Source organism: Natator depressus, chromosome 15, assembly GCF_965152275.1.
Source record: "Natator depressus isolate rNatDep1 chromosome 15, rNatDep2.hap1, whole genome shotgun sequence".
Lineage (NCBI taxonomy): Eukaryota > Metazoa > Chordata > Testudines > Cheloniidae > Natator > Natator depressus.
The window spans coordinates 17270635-17292760 of NC_134248.1; the positions used below are offsets into that span (position 1 = coordinate 17270635).

General features: G+C 38.6%; 1 protein-coding gene across 3 annotated transcripts in view; it reads right to left on the bottom strand.

The window, feature by feature from the left end:
* Nucleotides 1-2151: 2151 nt before the first annotated feature.
* The window catches only part of GOLGA3 (golgin A3), a 38247-nt gene continuing 18272 nt past the window's right edge, over nt 2152-22126 (bottom strand). For all 3 annotated transcript variants that reach the window (XM_074973318.1, XM_074973316.1, XM_074973317.1), the window contains exons 11-24: nt 21191-21559; nt 19599-19676; nt 18663-18926; nt 17824-17918; nt 16577-16793; nt 14914-15057; nt 13539-13736; nt 12152-12268; nt 11843-11982; nt 10388-10520; nt 10024-10146; nt 8990-9154; nt 7703-7866; nt 2152-6675 (exon numbers count right to left, since the gene is read on the bottom strand). In XM_074973318.1, the coding sequence (XP_074829419.1) occupies nt 6468-6675; nt 7703-7866; nt 8990-9154; nt 10024-10146; nt 10388-10520; nt 11843-11982; nt 12152-12268; nt 13539-13736; nt 14914-15057; nt 16577-16793; nt 17824-17918; nt 18663-18926; nt 19599-19676; nt 21191-21559 (2415 nt within the window). In that variant the 3' untranslated portion in view covers nt 2152-6467. The remainder of the gene's footprint in view (nt 6676-7702; nt 7867-8989; nt 9155-10023; nt 10147-10387; nt 10521-11842; nt 11983-12151; nt 12269-13538; nt 13737-14913; nt 15058-16576; nt 16794-17823; nt 17919-18662; nt 18927-19598; nt 19677-21190; nt 21560-22126) is intronic.

Below are 22126 nucleotides of genomic sequence, written 5' to 3' on the forward strand. Positions count from 1 at the left end.
CACAAAAGAGTTATGCAGATGAACAATTTAACTTTATTTTTAAAAATAGTCAAAAGAAACAGCACTAATCGTGACTCAGCCATTTAAAAATGAGCAGATGGGTGAAGAAGCCCTGTATTTCAGCAAAATTATTACTTTTATGAAAAAGTATTCCTTTATCCACTTACTACATTTATAGTATATTCAGAATCTGACCCCCAGCCCTTCTGTAGTTCTCAAGATGCACGTTATATTTAGAACCAGACCAGGTCTTGTTTCAGAAAATACTGCCGTGTGTGTCCCCTGGGGCATAGGTAGCTTTCTCAGCTGCCCACTGCTCTTCCACTAGTTTTAGAAGCCCTACTCTGCTTCAGTGATTGTTTCCGTGCCAACAACGTACTTGAGCTAAATAAAACAGAAAATGTAAACAAATTGTGCCCAAAATAGCTTACACTCTAAGACAGGCACAAGACTGGATACTGCATGAAACTCAGAAAAGGGTCTAACATACAGCTTGTTGTTTTATTAAGTATCATAAAAGCAGCAAGGCAGTAGGAGGAACTTGAAAAAAAAAAAAAGGTTGGAGCTGGCTGTGGACAATGTATTGGTAATGGTGGACTCCTAGGGACATGGGGTTACTTGGCTTATGTCTCAGAGTTTACTTGACCTGCTAGTTGGTGGAGTCCACTTTGCAGGTAACGGGCTACCAGATGAGTTGATAAGCTTCCCTGGAGTCTGGTTGTCTCCTGACCACTCGGTGTCTGGCTCTGATTGAGTTTATAGTTCTACAGTTGTTTTTAGTTTGCTCTTCTTAGATAGAAAGTAAATTTGTGTTTTTTCAGCTATCCTTTCGCTAAAATAAAACTACCATTTTAAAAGTCTCCACCCACTTCAGAGGGCAGTAACCCTCTAAGAACCAATCACCGAACCAAGGTTTTTCTGCTGGAGGCAAGGCTGAATTTTAACCCACTTCATGACATTGCTCTCTAGGCTTGGTCTCACATATATAAATCTGAAATACAGATAGCTTGGACCAGATGCCTCTCTGAGGTGTCAGAGTGCCTTGGAATGAGCATCATTGGCAGAGTTGTGGGAAAGTGAGCCAAAGGTGAAAAAACAGAAAAGGGGTGAGAGGGGTGAAGACAGATTAATTAAATTTAGATTCCCTTTCCTATCAGCTAATTTTAACATACATCTAATTAAAAAATTTAAGCACCTGGCAGAGAAATGTAGAAAATAAGTTTTTGTTTTCTAGGGCAATATTTCATCATGAAAGCTGATTTTTTGACTATCAATTATTTTTGTACTACAAATTGTCTACTCTAAACTACACCCACTGTTTGGTCCTGTCTGTGTTACAGAAGTGATGTGCTAGGAAAAAATCTTGTAACAAAGTTTTTAATTAAATGTATGGTTTTGTCTGCAATGTGGACAGATCATGAATCAAAGTGTTCTTTGAGAGCCATTCAAAATTATTTTAGTAAACGTAACTGCTGTCCACTGTGAATAGTACACCATTTAAAAAAAAGTGATGTTAAGCTTCATTCACGCTGGCCAGCACAGCTGTAAGACCTGTAATCATATTAAAAACATTATTGTAGGACAATTTCAGGACACAGTCAGTTAATGATAGGACCTGTATGGACAAGGCACGTACAGCATATCTACCTTGAGAGTTTATAGGGATTGTACAGGTATGACTGTACAATAAACCAGGCAGCGTGTACAACTTCAAATGAGAAGCCTTCAGAGGTTGACAATGTCCCTTTAACTTATCCTGATTAATGCTGAAAGCAAGGTACAGTCATTTATTAATTTCTTTTGCTTTCAAATTTCTGAATTTAAATTAAAATCATGATGACATTTCCCCACTGTTTAGTTTTGTACATTTGATTTCAAATGTAGATGCACCCCACTTATCTTTCATCATTCCTGACATGTTCAGCACACGCTCAATAAATTAAATATAATGGAAACATAATTACAATGAATCTTAAAACATTTAAACTATTGATTGTAAAGTAATATACAATAAAATATTCCTTTAAAAAAACAGATCTTTTTAAAATTTTCTGTATAGCATCTTTAGAATTTTATAAATAAAAAAGTTTACTGAAAAATGTGTACTAATTTCACGATCAAAGTAAAAACATGAAACCCTTTACCAAAAATAGTTTATTGCACAAAAAACTTTTAAAGATTTCCTATGCACATCTTAATTTTTTTAATTACATGCTTTGTAAGGTCATAATCATTAGTAGTACATAGTATAACTCCTCCCTCCCCTGGGTTATCCACTCAGAAACTTTGTGAAATGACAATGTTTTTATAAATACAGTTGAATTAGATGACTGAAAATCACGTATAAAACATGACAGCATTTCTTTTACAATATTTAGAATGTTTCCCTCCCCAAGAAATCTCTGCATCTGTAACAGGGACAAGGCTGCTCCTAAGTGAGAAGGTCCCACATGACTGGATTGATATATGTTTTATTGGGAATTAAACGTCATCATATCCTACCTGGCTAGCATTAATGGTTACTCTGGGCTGTCTCTGCTTTCATAATGAAAACACTGCACCCATAAAAAAGGCTTCTGGTCACTGGGGGTATGACATGCAAGAATTCACACCTCACTTCCAAAATTAAGATAAACATACATCACCAGTTTGTGCATCTATTAAACCAATAGTGAATTTGCCATCTTTTAATCAAATTTATATTGACCAGATTAATCACCATCAATGCACTCTGTGGGATAGCTTAATTGCTGTTAAACACTCACAACACTGAATCTCAATTCTATGAGGAGAAATATGCAATACATGAATATATATATGCCCTAGATAGAATTTCCATTCTGGGCACTATACTATACTCCTTACACACATGAAACACCCACAGATTTCAGTAGGGGTATTGCCTGAGTCAAGAGTATGGGATCAAACGCTTTTCACAAGAGGAAGGACTGAGTTGACCACCTAATGTGGTACACAAAAATTTCCAAGTAACCTGGAAGACAATGGAATTAAACTTCATGCAAAATACAACACCAGAGACTAACTCTAGAAGCTTCCTTCCAACATAGGTTTAAACAGACAACTGGGAAAGTTTCTTCAAAAAAACAAAAATAATACATGGTTTTGAAAAATAATGCAGCAGACTTTACCACCTTATCACTTCGTAAATTTTTCACAACACAGCAACATTTATTTCTCTTTCATAATTAAAACTTGGCTGGGGAAGTAGCAACTACTAGGAGTGAGGAAACATACATAGAAATTACATTCCATTGCAGTGCAAAACCACAGCAAAAATAGATCCCTTTGAGATTATTCCTTTAATTTCTAAAAGCACACCAATGTTAATGAGGCACCAATTTTCTTCTTAATTATTTGTCAGTGCTCTTATACATGCAGGGGGGACCAGGGTTTTTATTCCCACTCCTAGTTTTACTGGCCTGAGAAACAAGAGATCTGGGAATGCTGTGGAGACATTATGCTGAACCCCAGGGTGGAAGGAAGAACCTTTTAAAAAACCACCTCTCTGAATTAAGGAATAAGATTGAAGGGCTCTAAAGTGAAGGCTTGAATCTGTAATGTGCTGAGCATCTCCTAGGACATGCTGACTTCCCTCAACTCCTGCTGACTTCATTAGGAGAAGGATGTCCTCAGCACTTCATAGGATTTAGCACCCTCAAGTGTCATCCACCCCTTTTAGGTCCAGAGGATGGGTTTTGTTTTTGTTTTGTAAAGGGTGGTGAATATAAATTAAAGGAACAAGAAGTGTGATATCTTAAGAGTCTAAAAAAGGAAACTGGGTACCCTCAGAGACAGGTGGGTGGAGTAAAGGAGAATTCAATTTTCACATAACAAATGTACAGAGCCATCCCTTGGGTTCGGTGAATCGGGGCGACTGCTCCGGGCCCTGCGCTTTGAGGGGCCCCACAGGCCGGCGCGATTGGCCACTGCAGTCAGTCCCGGAAGAGACAGATTTGTCACTTCTGCCCCAGGTCCCGCACCTCCATAGGGATGGCCCTGCTAATGTATCTCACAACTTAACATAATTCTCTCTTTTCTTAAGAGGAAAACTATACACTTAAGGCTACTTTGCTCTGTTGTCTTTTAGCAGTCCTAAGAAAGATGCAGCACTGCCCTAAAAAAGGGTGCATTATGATAACTAGTACAATACAAATCTCAGATAAATGCTTTGGCTGTACAAATGATGCCAAACTTACAAATTAAAATATAATGGATTCTTACCCTGTAGATAATGCATTTTGTCACACAGAACAGTAATATTAAACCTGCACAAATGGTATTTTACTTAAAAACCTGAACATTTGATACATTTTTTTGCACTGAATATATTAGTCATTATGTAGTTTTAACTTGATTAACAAGACAGTATTTTTATTTTTTCCTCTTAGAGCACAATATACAGGCAGCTTAAAGGACATGAACAGCAGCAAAATTACTCCGTACCATTTACTCTGTAAAATAAGACTTAAGTAGTATATAAACATTAGCACATCTGGGCGAGTCAGTAAAGCTTTTGGCTTTTTTTTTAAAACAGTTCAGTAACCCTGCATGATTGGCAACTAAGGCCACATTAAACCATTCCTTCCCTCTCAAACCTGAAATCCTTGACTTTTAACTTTAATATCAGTCCTTCATATTTTAATTTTAGCCAAAAAAAAAAAAAAAAAGGTATAATCCAATACTGGAGTTTCACAGTCAGTTTAGACAGTACAAACTGTTCAGCAGGATTAGAGCTTGAGTAAAAGAGATTTAGAGAACTACATTTTTAGATAGAAGGTAAGTTTGTTTGTTTTAGCATTTTTTTTTTAAATAAAGATATTGCAAAAAAGCAGCCCTCTCAAAGAAAAGAGATAACTGCCTTTCTAGAAAAGGATGGATTTTGACCATCTGCAGAACAGAGATAACAATGATAATGTGTCTCAGTAAATGCAAAATCTAAGTAACAAACAATCCTTATCTCACGAGAACCTCATCAGTTTTTTCAGTAAGTTAATCTACTGGTATTGATTGGTCAAAAAATCCAAACTACAGAGCATGTAACTGTCCCTATTTTCTATATCTTTCAACAAAAACAAAAAGTACATGTATGTATGTATGTAAGCATCCACTGATTCCTCTAGATGTAAGTTTGTCATGTGGCAAAGTGTGATTCAGACTGTAGAGTAGGCAAAACAGAGCATCCGTGTTACTTCTAGAGGAATAAGGAAGGGATGACCTATCCCTGCACTGTCAACAGGACAGGGATGTGATCAAAGGAGAAATGAATCTAAGGCCATTGCTTCAGCCATCTTGCATTAGACTCAGCAGGGTGCCTCTGCAAGGAAGGCTGCAGTAGTGCCAGTGCTCCCATTCATAACCAATGTGCACCTATTTGGGAGCAGGATGAGAAAAGGAAAACAAAGTTAAAGCTAATGCAAATAAAAATAATTTTATAGGCATATCATTTTGTCTTTAAAAAGATACAAATAAAATAGTTACATTTCTAAAATCTCTGTTTTTTTGGGCTAGTTTCCCTAAGGACTATGTACAATGTTTTCCAACAGCAAACTTAAATGTCAAACATTAAAACAATGGCAGTAACAAAAACACCCATGTCAATCTTAATTTACTGTATAAGCATATTAAAACAGACACTCCAGGTCAGATGATTACTATTTATATACATACCCTGTACCAGGGATGTCTACTTCAGAAATTAACTAAAAAGGTGCAAAAAAAGCATTTGTGCAGTGAAACAAAGCTCCCTACTGGCCTGAGAATGCAAGAGGGAAATCAGGCACTCCAGAAAATGTCCTGGGCAAACATTGCCAAAGAACGTTACTGGTCTGCACTGACCAACTTTTATAGTCGATTTCTTTTAATACACGGCAATCGTGCTTGTCATAACTAGAGACAGGCTTGAACCAAAATCTGAAATCCAGACACCTACAGCCTGAACTCAAGAGGGTGGAGGTTTTGGATTCAGATTCCCAAGCTATGGGATTCCCAGTGCCTATGGTTGGAACTGGAAAAAGTCTTACTTTTCTAGGTACGATTTGGATGCAGCCCAAAATGGTGGAAAATCTGAGATAACCTGATGTTGCAAGATTACAGTGATCCCTTAACTAAATTAAACAAATCCAGATCCAGAATCTAACACTGTCTTCTTGGCCTATCTCTAATAATAATTTAGATTTTTTTTTAATCCTTCCTCTGAATTTCTGCCTAGGCGCATAAATGGGCCAAAATTTATCATCTGTCCCCAACATGGATTTACCTACTTCAGTGAGGTGAGGGATGGTTTCATATGAAACCTTAATACAGCATGGTCTGCAGTAAATGTTTTGCTGATTCCTTGAAACCATTCATTTGCTCTGCTTTTGCCTTTAACAAAGAAATCCACTGAAACAAATAAATAATGATAGATTCTTGTACACGCTTAAAGCAGTTATGATGAAAAACAACGGTCATTGTTTCAATGCTTCTTTGTCACCAGCATTGTGATTCTGTTCTTTTATGTCCACAGCAGGAATTTCCTGCTCGCCTGATGCTGTTGCAGGACAGGTAGAAGTAAGGTCCATTAATTGCCCTTCAATCTGAGTCCATGAAGACATCGATTCATGTACTGTTATGGTGTGTTCCTCCATCTGACGCTGAAGGCTGTCCATTTCTTGCCTTTTGAAAATGGTGTGAGAGAAAGCGGAAGTATCATCAGTTGAAAGTTAGTCTCACAGGGAAAAAAAAGGCGTGATTAAACACTGACTAATTCATTTAAATCATTTCTGAGGCTTGATATCTACCCAAAATTACCTGAAGCATAATGGAAACACAATGCACTTATATATGGGAGAACTGAGAGCCGGTCTACACTGAAAACTTACAATGGCATAGCTAATGTATCAGGGATGTGGATTTTTCCCAAGAGACATGAAGTTAAGCCAGCCTAACCCCTGGTGTAGACAACGCTAGGTCAACAGAAGAATTTTCCCATCAACCTAGCTACTGCCTCTCAGGGAGGTAGATTAACTACAGTGATGGGAGAACATCCCTCCTGTTGCTGTAGTGACACTGAAGCACTACAGCAGTGCAGCTGCAGTGTTTGAAGTGTAGACATAGCCTAAGTCTCCAAGAAACTCAGGATTCTTAATCCCTGGGCTGGGAGCAACATGGAGAGGATACACTTAGTCCAAAGGGAGAGGGCAACATTGCAGTGTGCTCTTTTCCATACATCCCCCTGGTCAGGCATGAAGCAGAACTGTAGCCTCAGTGGAAGCATTTAACCCTCCCAAGCAGCTAAATGACAGCAACTTGGATGTAGATTTTACTAACATACTGATATGCTAGAGAACAAATAATGCTATAAAGTGGAAGAAGAAGGGGAAGAAAGCAATACAGAATAAGGAACAGACAAAAACCTTAGCACATTCAATCAACCTGCCGTCCCAGAATCTACTTTGGATAGGGAGGGAGTGTAGCTCTCTTAGCAATACAGCTCACTTGGGAGTTTTGTAGGGTGAGATATGAAAACTGCTACAAAAATGAACATGTTTAACGAACATTCTATAGCAGACAGGAATCCAGGCAGCACATCAAAGAGAAAACTAACACAAGGGTCACCTTCCAGATACAGACTAGTGGCAGACTTTTAAAAATATTTTTAATATTAAATAACATGTGGTTTAAAAAAAAAAAAGTGTCATACTTTAGTTGGCGGAGACAGCTGTTCAGGTTTTTCAAAGGCTCCTTGCTCACAGCTGTTGGTGGTTTCAAGAGCTCTTCTAGCAGTGCGGCAGGTACTGGACAGTCAGGAATCTTCACTGGAGTCACAGGATTTGAAGAATTAGTCTCTCCCTTCAGTTCCTTCTTCTGTTTAAAGGAAAAACAAAAAAACCCAAACAGAAACGGAATAAAACACGTTCCTTGACATCACTCTTACCACATAGGAACAGTGTTAAATCCTGCTCCATATCCACATACTTGCATTATGGTCAGAGTTCAGAGGATAATAGAAGATTACTCACAGAGTAGACTCAGCTACATAACAGACTGAATCAGTCTAGTTTGTCAGTCATACTTGTGAGTAAACAAATATATTCTAGACAGGTAGGTGAGGTGGAGTCAAAGGTTCTTCAGTTCTATACACTAGATAAGAGGGACAGTCTCTAGTCAAGATCTCATACTATTAAGGGACCGATGAATAGGCAACTGAGATAGTATGGCATTCAATTAATTGCCCTGGTCCTCTGTGGTAAGTTTAACTATACGGGGGGGTGGGGGAAGAATGTTACTCAAGAGGCCAGTTCAGACAAAATACTGGCATAGGTCAAGGAAATCCTTTTGGACATTTTGGGTTACACTGAAGGGCACTGATTCTCAAACTGTAATCAGTGGATCACCAGTGATCTGCAGAACCCTTCCTGCTGTTCTCAAGGTGAAATATTTTGATAATCAAGTACTGGGAGATGGAAAGGGGAGTTGGTCCATGAAAGATTCTCTTACTAAGTAGTCAGCAGAAGAAAAAAAGAGAGAGACTCACTGCTAGAGTACCTTTCTTTATAAGTACTAAATATGAGAACTAGTGAAGAAGCCATTAACTGTTGAAAATATGAGTGAAAGAGACCAGAAAGGACTTGGACAGACTGCATAAGCATGTGCCCTTTTAAGGGCTTATCTAAAGGAGTGAAGATTTGCCCACCGTTTATTATTTCTCTCTCTCTCTCCTTTTTTGGTTTGTTGCACTGAATCAACATGTGAATGCAACATGATGCTTCAATACACAGAAAGAAAGATATTCTGTTGAAAGAGAAGTGAACTTCCTGTTTACAAACCAGCAAATCCCCCAGGAATTACTGTTTATAAAATAAGAAAACCACAGATCCCCACGTGTAATTCTGACATTATGATTATATCAGGGTTCTCATGAAGTTATGCTACAGAAAACTTTGTTCCCAATTAATTTTAAAATAAAGTATTTTTCCTACTTAAATACCTTCTTCATCTTGCCATGCTTCAGGTCAGTCTTCAGCTGCTGGTTCTGCTGCAGCAGTGTCTTCATGCTGTTCTTCAATTCAGTCACTTTAGCCTGAAGCATGAACTTGTCCTTCTGAGTCATTGACAGATCTTCCCGCACCATTTCCAACTCGGTCTTGATATTCTAAAGAATGAAAAATAAACCATTAAAGAAGCTTAAAAACAGTGTGAGGGAAACCGTCTAAAGTGGAAAATTCCAGCTTATTAGTACAGTGTTCATATTTTAACTGCTAAAAACCATTAAACTGCAAGCTGAATGACTCTCCCAGTTTTATATATTCTACTAGTTTAAATATTTCAACTACTTGCTAAATTCTGAAGTCAGATGCCAGTGTAGGATATGCCACTAATATAAGCCAGAAACATTTAATTCAATGTATTACCTTTTGAAAGAGTATTGTAGAACAACCTATTTAAACAACATATTCTTGCTCCTTCTTGCAGTGATAGATACTGGCATCATTTAAACCATTATCTACAAGTCCTACAGTACCTATTCCTATCAAGTCATTTGTTTGATAATTCACCAGTGCAAGGTTTCTTGAAGGGGCACTGTCAAGTGAAGTTTAGATTTAGATTTTGTAAAAAGTAAGTTTTGACAAGACCCAAAAGAAATGTTTCCATCATTTCTTTAATTTCAATAGTAACTACCACCCCTCCATCTCACTCCATTGCTATTATTTGCCAACTGGGCACAGCAGCATTGTGTTCATGCAGAAGAACCAGAAAGTGAAGCTAATTAGAAACACATGACTAGCCTATGCTGCTTGTCCAAGCTTGTTTCAGTACAAAAAGCAAACACAATAATGAAATGGAAACTGATAAATCTCAAAGTGTCTCAGTTTTAATCATCTACAGTTTTATATGTAACACTGGTACAGTACTTTGCTTTTTAACCTTACAGTATCCCTCTAAGTATCTCCTCCCCAATTGTAGATTTACTCTTCAATGAAAACACCTGTCTATCAGAGTCATACAGGCCAGTTCAAGTACCTGTAATACCAGCTGTATTCCTTCTAACTCCTTTTGACTGCGTTGCTCAGTCATGTCCAACTGCTGCTTCAGTGTTTGGATTTCTCTCTCCTTCTGCGCCACCTCCCATTTGAGGTCTTCAACCTACAGAGAGAGGAAAAAAAAAAAACACCTTAAAATTCATTACAGGAGCAATCAATCATAAATTTGATGAGTATTGTAATTGTTACTTATTTGCTGTAAACATCTCCCACTTTTTAGACTGCTGATTAAAAGAAAATCATACAAAAATTGTTCAGGTGAGATGTGAATTAAACCTTCTGTTTCATGCTCCTGAATAAGACATATTCAGTATGGGAGTAAAGAATTAACTAGAAGCTTTTACCTCTTGGTTTTCTACAGGCTGTTTGCTAAGTTGTTCATCCAGCTGTTTCTGTAGAAGCTGGAGTTGAGACCGGGCTTCTGCCAACTCTTGCTGGAACTGTGATACTTCTTGAGAATGTTTCCCATCCTCAACCCTAGAACAGAAGTGGCAGAAAATCTCAAATTGCCATTATCTGTATTTTTATCTCTTTATAATATAACAGATATGGCTAATAAGATGAACTATTTAACAGTACGTGATATAGATCATCAGCTTGAGGCACAAAATAGTCTAGGATTTATAAAATTAGCAGCAAAGTCTGGTGAACTATTTCTTTGACAAGCTTTGTCTATATGCTCACCCCTGGATTTTAGCCAAAAGACAGAATTTCAGTAAGATAGATATATTGATATATAGCTACATACTTCTTGACATATGTCTTGATGGCTGATAATATTTCATATGAAGGGAAAGCTGTTAGTAGGATATTTTAAAAGAAGCAGTTCCCATATTGATCCATTCTGGCATTGATGTCAGTGTTATCTGCAGGTCTGAGGCTGTGAGATGACAAGTTAATTCTATGGTGGAGGGAGGAAGGAATAAGGCCTGGTCTACCCACAGTTTTTGTACTGGAATATCTATTTCAGCTGGGGTGTGATTTCTTACCAAAATAGTTATACGGGTACAATTCTTAATGTGGTCACAGTTATACCTGTATAAAAGTGCTTATACTGGCATAGCTTATTACCCTTCTCATATTGGAATAAACTATTCCATCCACAGTGGATGGAACTATACTGGTATAGTTAAAGAAGTACAACGTGTGTTTAGACAAAGCCTTAAGGAAATTATTTGACATTTAAAAAAAAAAAAAAAAAGCATCATTCCAAAAAGCTCAAAATCCTGTAAGCAGCTTCATTGAGGTCTTGTACTTCAAATTTTCACATCCTGCATTCTGAAGACACTGGAACATGATGGAATAACCAGTATGTTCAGCAGCAGGCAGCCAGTTCAAATTTCCACATAACAAAACAAATTAGTATATACCATAAAAGTAGATAGCCAGCTGAAGCTTCATTTGCTTATCGAGGTCATCCTGCAATTAAGGTCTCAGGGGTATTGAAAAGGGAAGTGCAACAGAGTCAAGATACTGAGAAGAGTGTTAACCTCATCTAGTATATGAGGCAGGGTTCATCTGTATCAGAACTGTAAGAAGTGCAGGTGAGATGGTCTGAAGAAAGTGCATCCCAGATACAGTACAAGAATCATGAGACAGAAAATAGAAGTGTTTTTGCAAGCAGTGCACACTTGTGGCAAGTGATAAGACTCAGACAGGACTAATTCCACACAGACCAGAGGACCAAAACCAAAAATTCAAATACATAAGTTGTTCTTAGATTTCTTAATAGATTGCAACCATTTTATTCACCTTGTTCTAAGAAACTTAGTGTTTAGGATATGTTATTGTATACTTACTGTAGTTTGTCTGCTTCAGCCTGAAGGGCTTGGACAAGCAGTTCTTTGGCTTGGAGCTCTTTCTTAATTTCACTCAGCTCAAGAACAGCAGCTCTATAATGACGACGGTTATGAGCCGCATCTACTTTGGCTGCCGCAACCTACAGATGCAAAATAGACAGCTTTTCTTCATCTGACCAGTATTATAGTATTAAAAAGTAGAGATGATACATGGGTGAGACACGCACACATAAAACAGAATTTACTACTTATTCAATATTTTGTATTTAAATCACTTATGAAGTAATAAAGCAGAATCTGAGCCCTTACCTGCTCTTTCAGGTTATTAACTTTTGACTTTTCTCTTTCTAAGGCAGTCTGTAAGGCTTGAATAAGTTGTTTCATTTGCTGATCCTCCTCCTCTTTACGCTTTAGGACTGCTTGAACCTATGGTATCACAAAACCAGAGGTTCAGTGGCAGAACACAGGGTCTGTGCACAACGTGCAGAAGTTTTGGGGCACAGGGGTGGGGGAAGAAGGGGAAAAAAGGCAGTAGTGCCTAGTCTGACCAGAGAGCTATTGTTCATTTTCATGTTGTTGTGTGTAAGACATGAAGTGTCAACTGTTTTTTAAAAAATGAAGGTTTAGGGTTTATAAAAGGCTGGCTTTGAATAAAATATCATCCCTGGTTTTAGGTATAATTTTAATCATTCATTCACACACCTTGGGTCAACTTCCTCCCCCTACCTGCACCTTGAGCTGGGTGCACTGTAGAAACATGCCTTATCTAGTGAGGTGATCAGTGCCACTCCTTGCACAACTTGCATGGCCTTGAAAGTCTAATGATGCTTTTAAGTGGACTCCCTCGGGTGGAAGAACTGTTGTCATGATAGAGTCTCAAGGGCACTGGGGAATGAGGAAAACATGAGAATTCTCAAAGTTCCAACAGAGATGGAGGAAGAGTATCTTCCTCTCTCCCTCTGCCCCAACTCCCCCGTTGGAGGTGGTGGTGAATTACAAATGCAGAGTTATTTAACTTTCAGAATTCAATACAGTAGGGTGCAAACAGGACCTGCTTTTCAGAAACAAAAAATGCCACAAAACCTTCCAAAGGAAGTAACATGAAATTTATTAGGCTTGTGGGTCTTTTCTGCTTTTCTGCACATTTTAAATATCCCATGGCACCTGTGAAAGAGCAACAGTTTGCCTGAGAATCCTTGGCAAAAACTTCCCCTCCCATTACTGCTATTCACTCTCACTGCACACTGCCATCTCACCCCTCAAATGGCTATATTTCAGTAATGGTGAATGTAGATTGGAGATGGGGGGGGAAGGTGCTATATTGACATAAATATTAAAATAAGTAAGAGCATCAACAGTGATATCAGATCTTTATGTGATACAAGATATATGTTAACAAGAGCTGTATTAAATTTGTCACTTTCACTCTTGGAAATGTTTGTTAATGTTTTCATTGAGAAAGTTCATAATTTAACCCAGCGGAAATTTTTTTTATGACATGTCTCCTATACCTATATTATTAGTCTAATGTAAGCTACATGAGACCTGGACCTGGAGAAAGCACATCATTTCTTTAAACACGTGTTTTGAATGAAAATCTACAGACATAATCAAGTCCCTGTACCTTCTGCAATCAGAAGAATATTAGCCTTCTCTTCTAAAAATGTCACATCAAAATGTCAAATGCTTTGAATACCTGGAGATTCAGCTGTACCAGGTCTGCCTCTCTCTTTGCTAGTGCTGTTTCTAGGATGTTGTTGTGCTCCCGCAAAGCAGTGTTAGACTGACCAAGACCAGTGAGCTTCCCTCGTTCATGTTCCAGTTCGAGGGCCAACTTCTTGTTTATTTCTTCTAAACGTTTTATCTTCCTCCTGAAACCTCTAGATTCCTGAAGCTGCAACCAAAAAAAATAAATAAATAAAATCACAATATTATTGTCATAAGAAGTTGTGAGGTAGACTTATCAAACATGATGATTGCTTTGTGCATATGATGTTAGAAAAATTCTCCAACTTTCACAATGGATGCTTCTAAAATTTAGTTCAACCAGATTCTTATTCCGATTTTCTTTGCGAGATTAAAATGCTGGCTAGAAGTAGAGGGCATAAGTACTGTCCATAGGAGATGAAAAGAAGGGATGTGCTACTGATGGTAGAGAAGTCAATCCTGCATATTTCTAGTGCCACCTTAGAGAGTTTCAACAGTGAATTAATGGGAGTCCTGGGTACTCAGCATCTCTTGACCAGGCTTAGTTGGTCTCTTATGTAGGAGCTTCTTTTCTTTCACCCCAATGCCTTTTTTCCTGTATTATAAGTAGGGGGTCCATGTTTGTCATGGAGGTGGCGGTTCCGCGACCTCCGTAGCAGCCAGCGTGGCTGACCCTAGGGCTGCCCAAGCAGCTGGCTCCGGGGCTAGCTGCTCAGGTGGCCCCAGGAACAGCCACACCAGCCGCTGCTGGAGTGGCTCTGCAGCCAGTCACTGGGGGCGGCCCTGCAATCAGCCACACCGATTGAGGCTGGAGCGGCCCTGGGGCCAGCTGCACTGGCTGCTGGTCGGGCAGCTGGCCCCAGGAACACCTGAGCAGCGGCCAGTGTGGCTGGCCCTGTGGACTGCCTGAGCAGTGTTCTCTGGGGCGGCCGGAGCAGCTGCTGCCGCTGGCCCCAACCCCCATCAGCAGCGCCTCCCCCCCCCCCCCGGGTGCTCCCCCAGCAATGGCCTCTGGGGTGCCCCCCCAGCAGCACCCCTCTCCCCACCCAAGATTTAGTTAGGGGTATTTATAATATAAGTCAAGGACAGGTCATGGGCCATGAATTTTTTTTTATTGTCTGTGACCTGTCCATGACTTTTACTAAAAATACCCGTGACTAAATAATAGCATTAATGATAAGGGCCCAATAAAGCCATGAGGAGTTGGCAGCTTGCAGCAAAATTAGCTGTGGCGGACACAATCTTCCCTTTGTAAGATTATAACATACTTCCATTTGATTTGAACAGTTCAGTCCCAAATCGTCTTTTGCCCCCTGGGTTGTATACTGAACCTCCCTGTCTGCAAGGAAAGCGCAGGCAATTACCTCATCCTCAAGTTCTATCACTTTTTCCCGGTACTCCTCAAGCTCCTGGCTGGTGAGTGAAATTACTTCATGCAGCTCTTTCTCCAACATCATCTTACTGTGGCTAACAGCCTGCAGCTCTGTCTCCAGAGCTTGAATCCTTTCCTAAAGACAAAGACATCAGAAGCCTAGTTAGTAAAACACTTGTTTTGCAGAAGCAATTGTTCTTTTTAAACAAGTCTATTCCGCCAACAGGTATACATTTAAAGGGCTTATTATGTTTACTGGACAATATTTCGGGTCAGAAAAAACAACTTACTACATTTAACAGATTATTTTGCTAAAAAGGAAATTACTCTTTTAATGAATATATTTATATTGCATCATAGATGCAATATACCGTATATACTTGTTCATTAGCCCGTTTGTTTATAAGCCGATCCCCCAAGATGGATAGGAAAAATAGTAAAAACTGTATGACCCTTTCATAAGTCAACCCTATATTTCAGGGGTCGGCAAACTTTGGCTCCCGGCCCCTTAGGGTAAGCCGCTGGCTGGGAACGGCGAACCGCGGCCACAGGGAATTGAGGGGCTCCATGCCTGCAGACGCTCCAGGTAAACAAAACGACCATGTATTAGATACTCAATTCAATGATTTCATAGAGTTTAAAAATCATCAAATTTTGGTGTAGACCTGTTTATAAGCCAACCCTCACTCTTTGATGCGTCACTTTTTTACCAAAAATATTCGGTATATGAAATCATATAAAAAAGTCACATCTCTGCCCTGAGAAGCCTGCATTCTTTCACTGACAGACATAATATATACAATAAGAGAACAGAATTCTTCACACATCAAAAAAAGAGCTTTAGCATCTGAAAGCTATGTGGAAATAGTTGGATTTAAGGAGGGATTTGAAGGAGGACAGAGTGTTTGGTGCAGGCAAAGGAGAAACTATTAGTTAATAAGTAAAAAAGGCTTCACTATATTTCAGTATAAAAAGAAAATACTGAAAACCTGTGCTTAAACAGGAACATTAACAGGAATTCAGGGCTAACGCTGACACTCCTTCTGAAGTGAAGCGATAACTGGGGGTTGGCTATTTATTTTACTCATATATTTGGAGATTGCCAAAACATTTTCCTTATTTTTGATAAGGAAATTCTCTCACAGTTTGAGACACTGGCACATGGTCTATAGGTCTGGAAACTGGCAGTATCTTCACAATATTTAAGTAATACTTTACTGCAGAAGTGGTTTTCTTTAAAATAATAAATCAAGGCACACATTAAGTGAATTCCCTGGTGACTGATACGTAGCATATAGAATCTTTACTGCAGATTTAAATGCATGTTAAAGGGCAAGCTTCTAGTTTATTTTAGTTTGAAAGGCACCACAGTTATTAACTTTTTAAGTCCTGAAAGGAGATTTCACAGCTGGCTACAGGAACGAAGCTTTGTTGTTGGTATAAAGTAATACAGATACACAGAAAAACTTGCAGTGTTTTCAGTAGAAGGTAAAACCCTGTAAAATACAATCCTGCCCAAAGATGATCATCTCATTACCAAAATTTTTCTCTATATGATAAATGAACCTATAGGTAAGGCCATGTCTTTAAGTATTTAGTAGTAATGCAAGATAATCCTATCTCTCTACTAACAAAGTTACAGGACATCATCCTACATGGGAAGCCTGGTTATTTCCTCCATCAGCAATTTGTGCTTTTAGTTTGCTCAGCTCCACTTCAGAAGATTCCTTTGCAGTGAGGGCTTCCTGCAGCCGGCGGCTAAGAATGCCAACTGCATTCTCATAGGCTTTGTGTTTTGCCTTCATCTCTTTCTGTGCACTGGTCAGATCTGACCCCAGACGCTTCATTTTTTGTTTCTGTTCGGTGATGGCCCTAGAATGAGAAAGCACAAAGAGAACTGCCTGAAAACTGTATTGAACAATTAAACTTTTAGATTTACAAAACTCTATTGAGAGGTCATAGCAAACAACCATAACAGGACACTGATTCCCAAAGAAGCTCTTTATTCCCAAAGTTACACAAAATCAAATATACTGATAAAAGAACCACTAAAGCTTTTGCTTAGCACATAAACCATGTTTTTCAAATATTAAGGGGACAATACCAAGTTGTTTACTCTACAAAATTAGTATATTAATTGCAGAAAGCCATTTTCTGATTTGATAGTTAGTCCTTGTCGACATCACAGTTCTTGTGCATCAGCAACAAGAGAGTGCATGACTTGGGCAGCATTGCTGGAGACGCGTATAAATGAAATGGAAAACTACTCCTGAGTTTACATTCTTGCATGACAGCCTCTCTTTGTATGTCAAACTCACTTTTGTGTAGGTCTGCACTGTACTTTTGTAGTGGTGGAACCTATATTACCGCTCCCCTTCTCCTTCCCAACATCCATTTACATGTCTTCTTCCATCCCATTCCCATCACATCTACAGCCACAGTAACTCTTAATATTTGTGGTGTTCAATTTAGTGTTAATGAAAGGTGGCATTGTTAAAAAATAAGATTTATTAATGTTGCCATCTGTGTAGCAACTGTTTTGATATATACCAATTGCAAAAAGCCACTTTTGGTGAGCAATAGTTTGCTATTGGTACAATTTCAGGTGCCTTTGGCCTCATGCCATACTCCACAAAGCTTGGTAATAAAGAGGAATGGTCAGAGGAGTGGTCTGTGAACCTGAAACTCACGAGTTCCTGTCCTACCAACAACTTCTGTGCCCAGGCTACACTGAGGCACAGAAGTTAAGTAGTTTATCCAGCTGTAAAATGGAAATACAGCTGTCCTACAAGGGTAGAGGAAAAAACTAAACAGTAATTTTTGTACAGCACACTGAAGACAAAAAGCACAATAAGAATAGTGAGTGCTACTGTTATTCTGGCTATGTAAAAAGCTGACTTACTTTTTGGCTTCCTCTTGCATTTGTTCTACCTGTAGTTTTAGTACCTCATTTGCCTCAGCAAGAGATGTCATTTGTTCTTTATCAATCTGCAAAGACTTGAGGGGGAAAAAAGATGAGGGAGGAAGGAGAAAATACGGTAAGCACAAAAGAAATCCTCATTCCAGTTTGCTATATATACACTCACACAGAGTGTATCAGAATGGTAAAAACAGGACTACTTTTGTATATATTTGGCAACCAGTTTATGGTAAGGTTTAGTTTAATGAATCAACAACAAAGTAATGTGGTAATTTTCAAAACTATTTCCTTTTCTGTATACAAGGATTGGGGGTGAGAGGGGAAGGATGTTTCCTTCCATGTACAAAACAGTCTCCGTCCCCATCCCTTTTTAATTCTATTTTAATTCGAGTCACCATCCTGACATCTACAGACTGGGCAGTAGTCCCCTTGGCATATGCTAATACAAGTCCTTAAGGTGAAGGATTGTTGTTGAGCAAAATAAGACACTTGCACTTCTTGACAACTTTGGGAGCTAAGAATGTTGCCTCCACAGCACTCCTATACCACACCTGCAGCCTAATTCTTCACTCTATTACTGGTATAAAATCAGTATAACTCTACTGACTTCAATATGGGTTTATATAGTACCAATACATAGCAATACATCATCATTCAGTTTAACCATCAAAAGTAAGTAACATACAACTGCCTTCAATACGTATTTGATAACCTTAGTTTAAAAGATTACTGCTACCTGCAACACCTCAATAATTAATAGGATTAGCTGCAGCTCAAATGTGTGTTATCCTTGAGATAACGGCACTAGATTTCCTCCTCACCTGTAGCTGTATCTCCATGTCATCCCGTTCTTTTTGCACTGACTGGAGGTGGCTTTCTAACTCCACCATCTGCTGGTGAACCTGGGATACTTCCTTCTGAAGTCTTGAACGTTCAACATCAATGGACTGCTTTTCGCCATGAATTTTCAGTAGCTCCCGTTTTAATTCTTTCACTTCTGAGTCCAGCCTCTTCTTTGTAGATTTCAGTTCACTAATCAGCTGGTCCTTTGAACTTGCATCTCTTCGATAAGCTTCCACCATTACCTAGTGCACATATCAGAATCAGAGAGATATCCACCAGGGCACAATTTCTAAAACAGTTGTTGGATTAATAGGCAAGCAAATGGTACCACTCAACGGTGCCACTATAGGGGACATCTGAAGTCCTGGTACGTCTTTAGTTTAAAATTAGAATCATATTCTATATCATTCCAAATAAGATTTGGAGGAAAACGAATTATTTCTTTTAAATTAAAATTCCCCATGCCAACAGAATTTCATACAGTTGCATTAAATTTAAGATACTTGAAAAGTTACCCAATTTTTTTGAATAAAAATGAATATTGTTGAAAAAGTGGTCACCTAGTACAAATTAACTAGAGAAATCTTAACATATTGTAGGCCAAATGAAGTCCATGTGGAAAACTTCCCAGACTTTAATGGGAACATGATTTGGCCTAAGTGTCTGCTTTTATGTCCATTACAGTTTAAAAAAAAAAATCAATGTATAACCTACAGAAATATACCTCACACATATATATAATATAATAAATTGTGTCACAACATTCCTTCTATTTGCTATAATGGCCTGCAAGTTAAATAATACCACTGTCATTAGGAAGTAAGATGCCATTAACCTATTAGTACATGCCTTCCCTGCAACACACAATCTTTGCTCGTTTTTAATACAATATTGAAATGGCTATGTATACCCACCTTTTGTTGTAGGTACTGCTCCTTTACTTTTTGGGTCTGTTTCTTCAGGCTGGCACTTTCTTGTTGCAGATTTTCCACCTATTAGAGAAAAATGCAGACATGTTGCCTTACTTGGATTATAAATTCTCTGGGGCAGGAACTGTCTTTTTGTTATGTATATGCATAGTGCTTAGACAAACCAGGGCCCTGATCCTGACTGTAGCATCAGACACTACCGTAATGCAAATAATAAATTGTTTTATACCTAAATAGTTGAGACAGATTCAGAATGTTAATCTTCCCAAAGCCACCATCAAGGATGCAGCATCTCCCATTATCTGGGCATGCATGTTTTAGGATACATCAGGCTCTATATAGTGTATCTAGATGACACAGATTCAAGTTTACATGCTCAAGTTAAATCAAAATATATAGCAGGTGCTTCATAATTTACAGAGCTACAAAAATGTTTTCATACTGCATGTACCAGCAGAGGTACTTTGGATTTCTGTGACCAATACTCTAGAATCCTCCTCCCTACCTTCAATGTGAAATCTTTGCTGGGTCCCATAAGAACGGCCATACTGGGTCAGACCAAAGGTCCATCTAACCCAGTATCCTGTCTTCTGAAAGTGCCCAGTGCCAGGTGCTTCAGAGGGAATGAACAGAACAGGTAATCCATCCCCTGCTGCCCATTCCCAGCTTCTGGCAAACAGAGGCTAGGGACACCATCCCTGCCCATGCTGGCTAATAGCCATTGATGGACCTATCCTCCATGAACTTATCTAGTTCTTTGCTGAACATGTCCCAGTGCAAGCCTCCAGTAGAAAAGTAGATGCTCTACCTTGCTCTCAAGTTTGGGATGCTCTACACAAACTGTAGGTCCAAACTTACTTATGAGAATCGAGTTTTGTTTAGTTGAAGCTCCATTGTGGATTAGATCGCACACAACAGAACATTAGTAGACAGCAAACCTATCTGGTAAACTGGTACATGAAAAAAACAAGTCTGGGAACCACTGTCAGCATATAGTAATGGACAAAAATGAGATCTGGTATGCTTTAAGTTAGGAAGCAGCTATTAATTCTTCCAAAAGGAGTGCCCACAGAGAATCTAACGTTACTGTATGCATAAGAACATTTTCTTTGCTGAGATTGCCTCATGAACACAGTGCACTAAAAGTACTATTTCCAAAAAGTGTACTTTATACAAAAAGCTATAATATAAATCTATTAATTTTGAAAATTGATATCAGACATGAATCTGTGTTTCTTGGCAAAGAACAAATATTGTTTATTAAATCCTGAAGATGCAAGAATAACTCAGTTGCACATCACAAACTTTATGAATCCAGAAGCACAGACACAGATATAAAATAATGATGAGGAACATTCCACTGATATAAACAGAATAAATGAGCAATATTCACTATTGGGGAACAGTCATAAAACAGCTAGATTTATTTTCATTCTCTAGATCTTAAAGTTCATGTGCACGTGATACTAAACACCATTTGGTCTGTAATGCTCCAGTCATATATTTGGCTCTATCACAAGCCTGTGTCAACACTTACATCTGTTACTTGCAACGGAATAATTTTAGAAATTCGTTACCTGGCTTGACTTTATAGCTATTTCTTGTCTCAATTGCGCCAAGATTTCTGATGCCGCCTCAGTACTTTCACCTAAGCATTTTGCTCCTTCGTCGATTTCTTCTTTGCTCGCTTTTGCTGCCTGCAGAGCTACCTCTAGGACAATCTTTTCATTCTGCAAATATTGGATCGTGTCATCCTTGGAAATAATATCACCTTGGAATTCCTCTAACCTGGCCACCAGCTCATCATATTGAGTCTGTAGGTCATTTAGGGACTGTTCTTTGGTGTGCAATGTTTCTTGGGTTATGGTGAGCTGCTTCATGAGCGCTAGATGCTCCTGCTGTAAAGATTCAAGATGCAGATCTCGCTGATGCAGAGTCAATTTCACCTGAAGAAACAAATAGTTTTTAAAAGATTTAATCCATCTCAGATGAATTTTAAACTACAAAATCCACTTTTATTTAGGAATGTACTTTTAAAAAAAAAATAACCTAGTATCTCTGAGGGACTAATAGAAAATAACTGTAAAGAAAGCTGAAGGCGATCTTATGTTTCATTGATTCTCTCTATTCACAGTGTTGATTATATTGAGGCCATTCTGTGCAACTACAAAGCATACATTGATCAGGCTGACAATCCTAGAAGACTACATGTTTTACTTTATGACCTTTTTAATTTCTGTTTTAAATTAAGTGTCCAGTGTGCATATAAACACATTAGCCTCTGCTTAAAATACCATTACCCTTAGACATCCTTTTTGGTCATAACATTGAGCTCTATCACGCACCGGACCCTCATTCCATTCCCCTGCACATCATCATCAAATGAAATCCTTTACGAAACACTGGTGTAAAGTGATGCTGCACTCAGGAAAATAACTATCTAAAAGGACAACTTCTAACAACAGAGATGCACTCCCTGTGTATATGCAGAATCATTATCTGCAGAATTCACT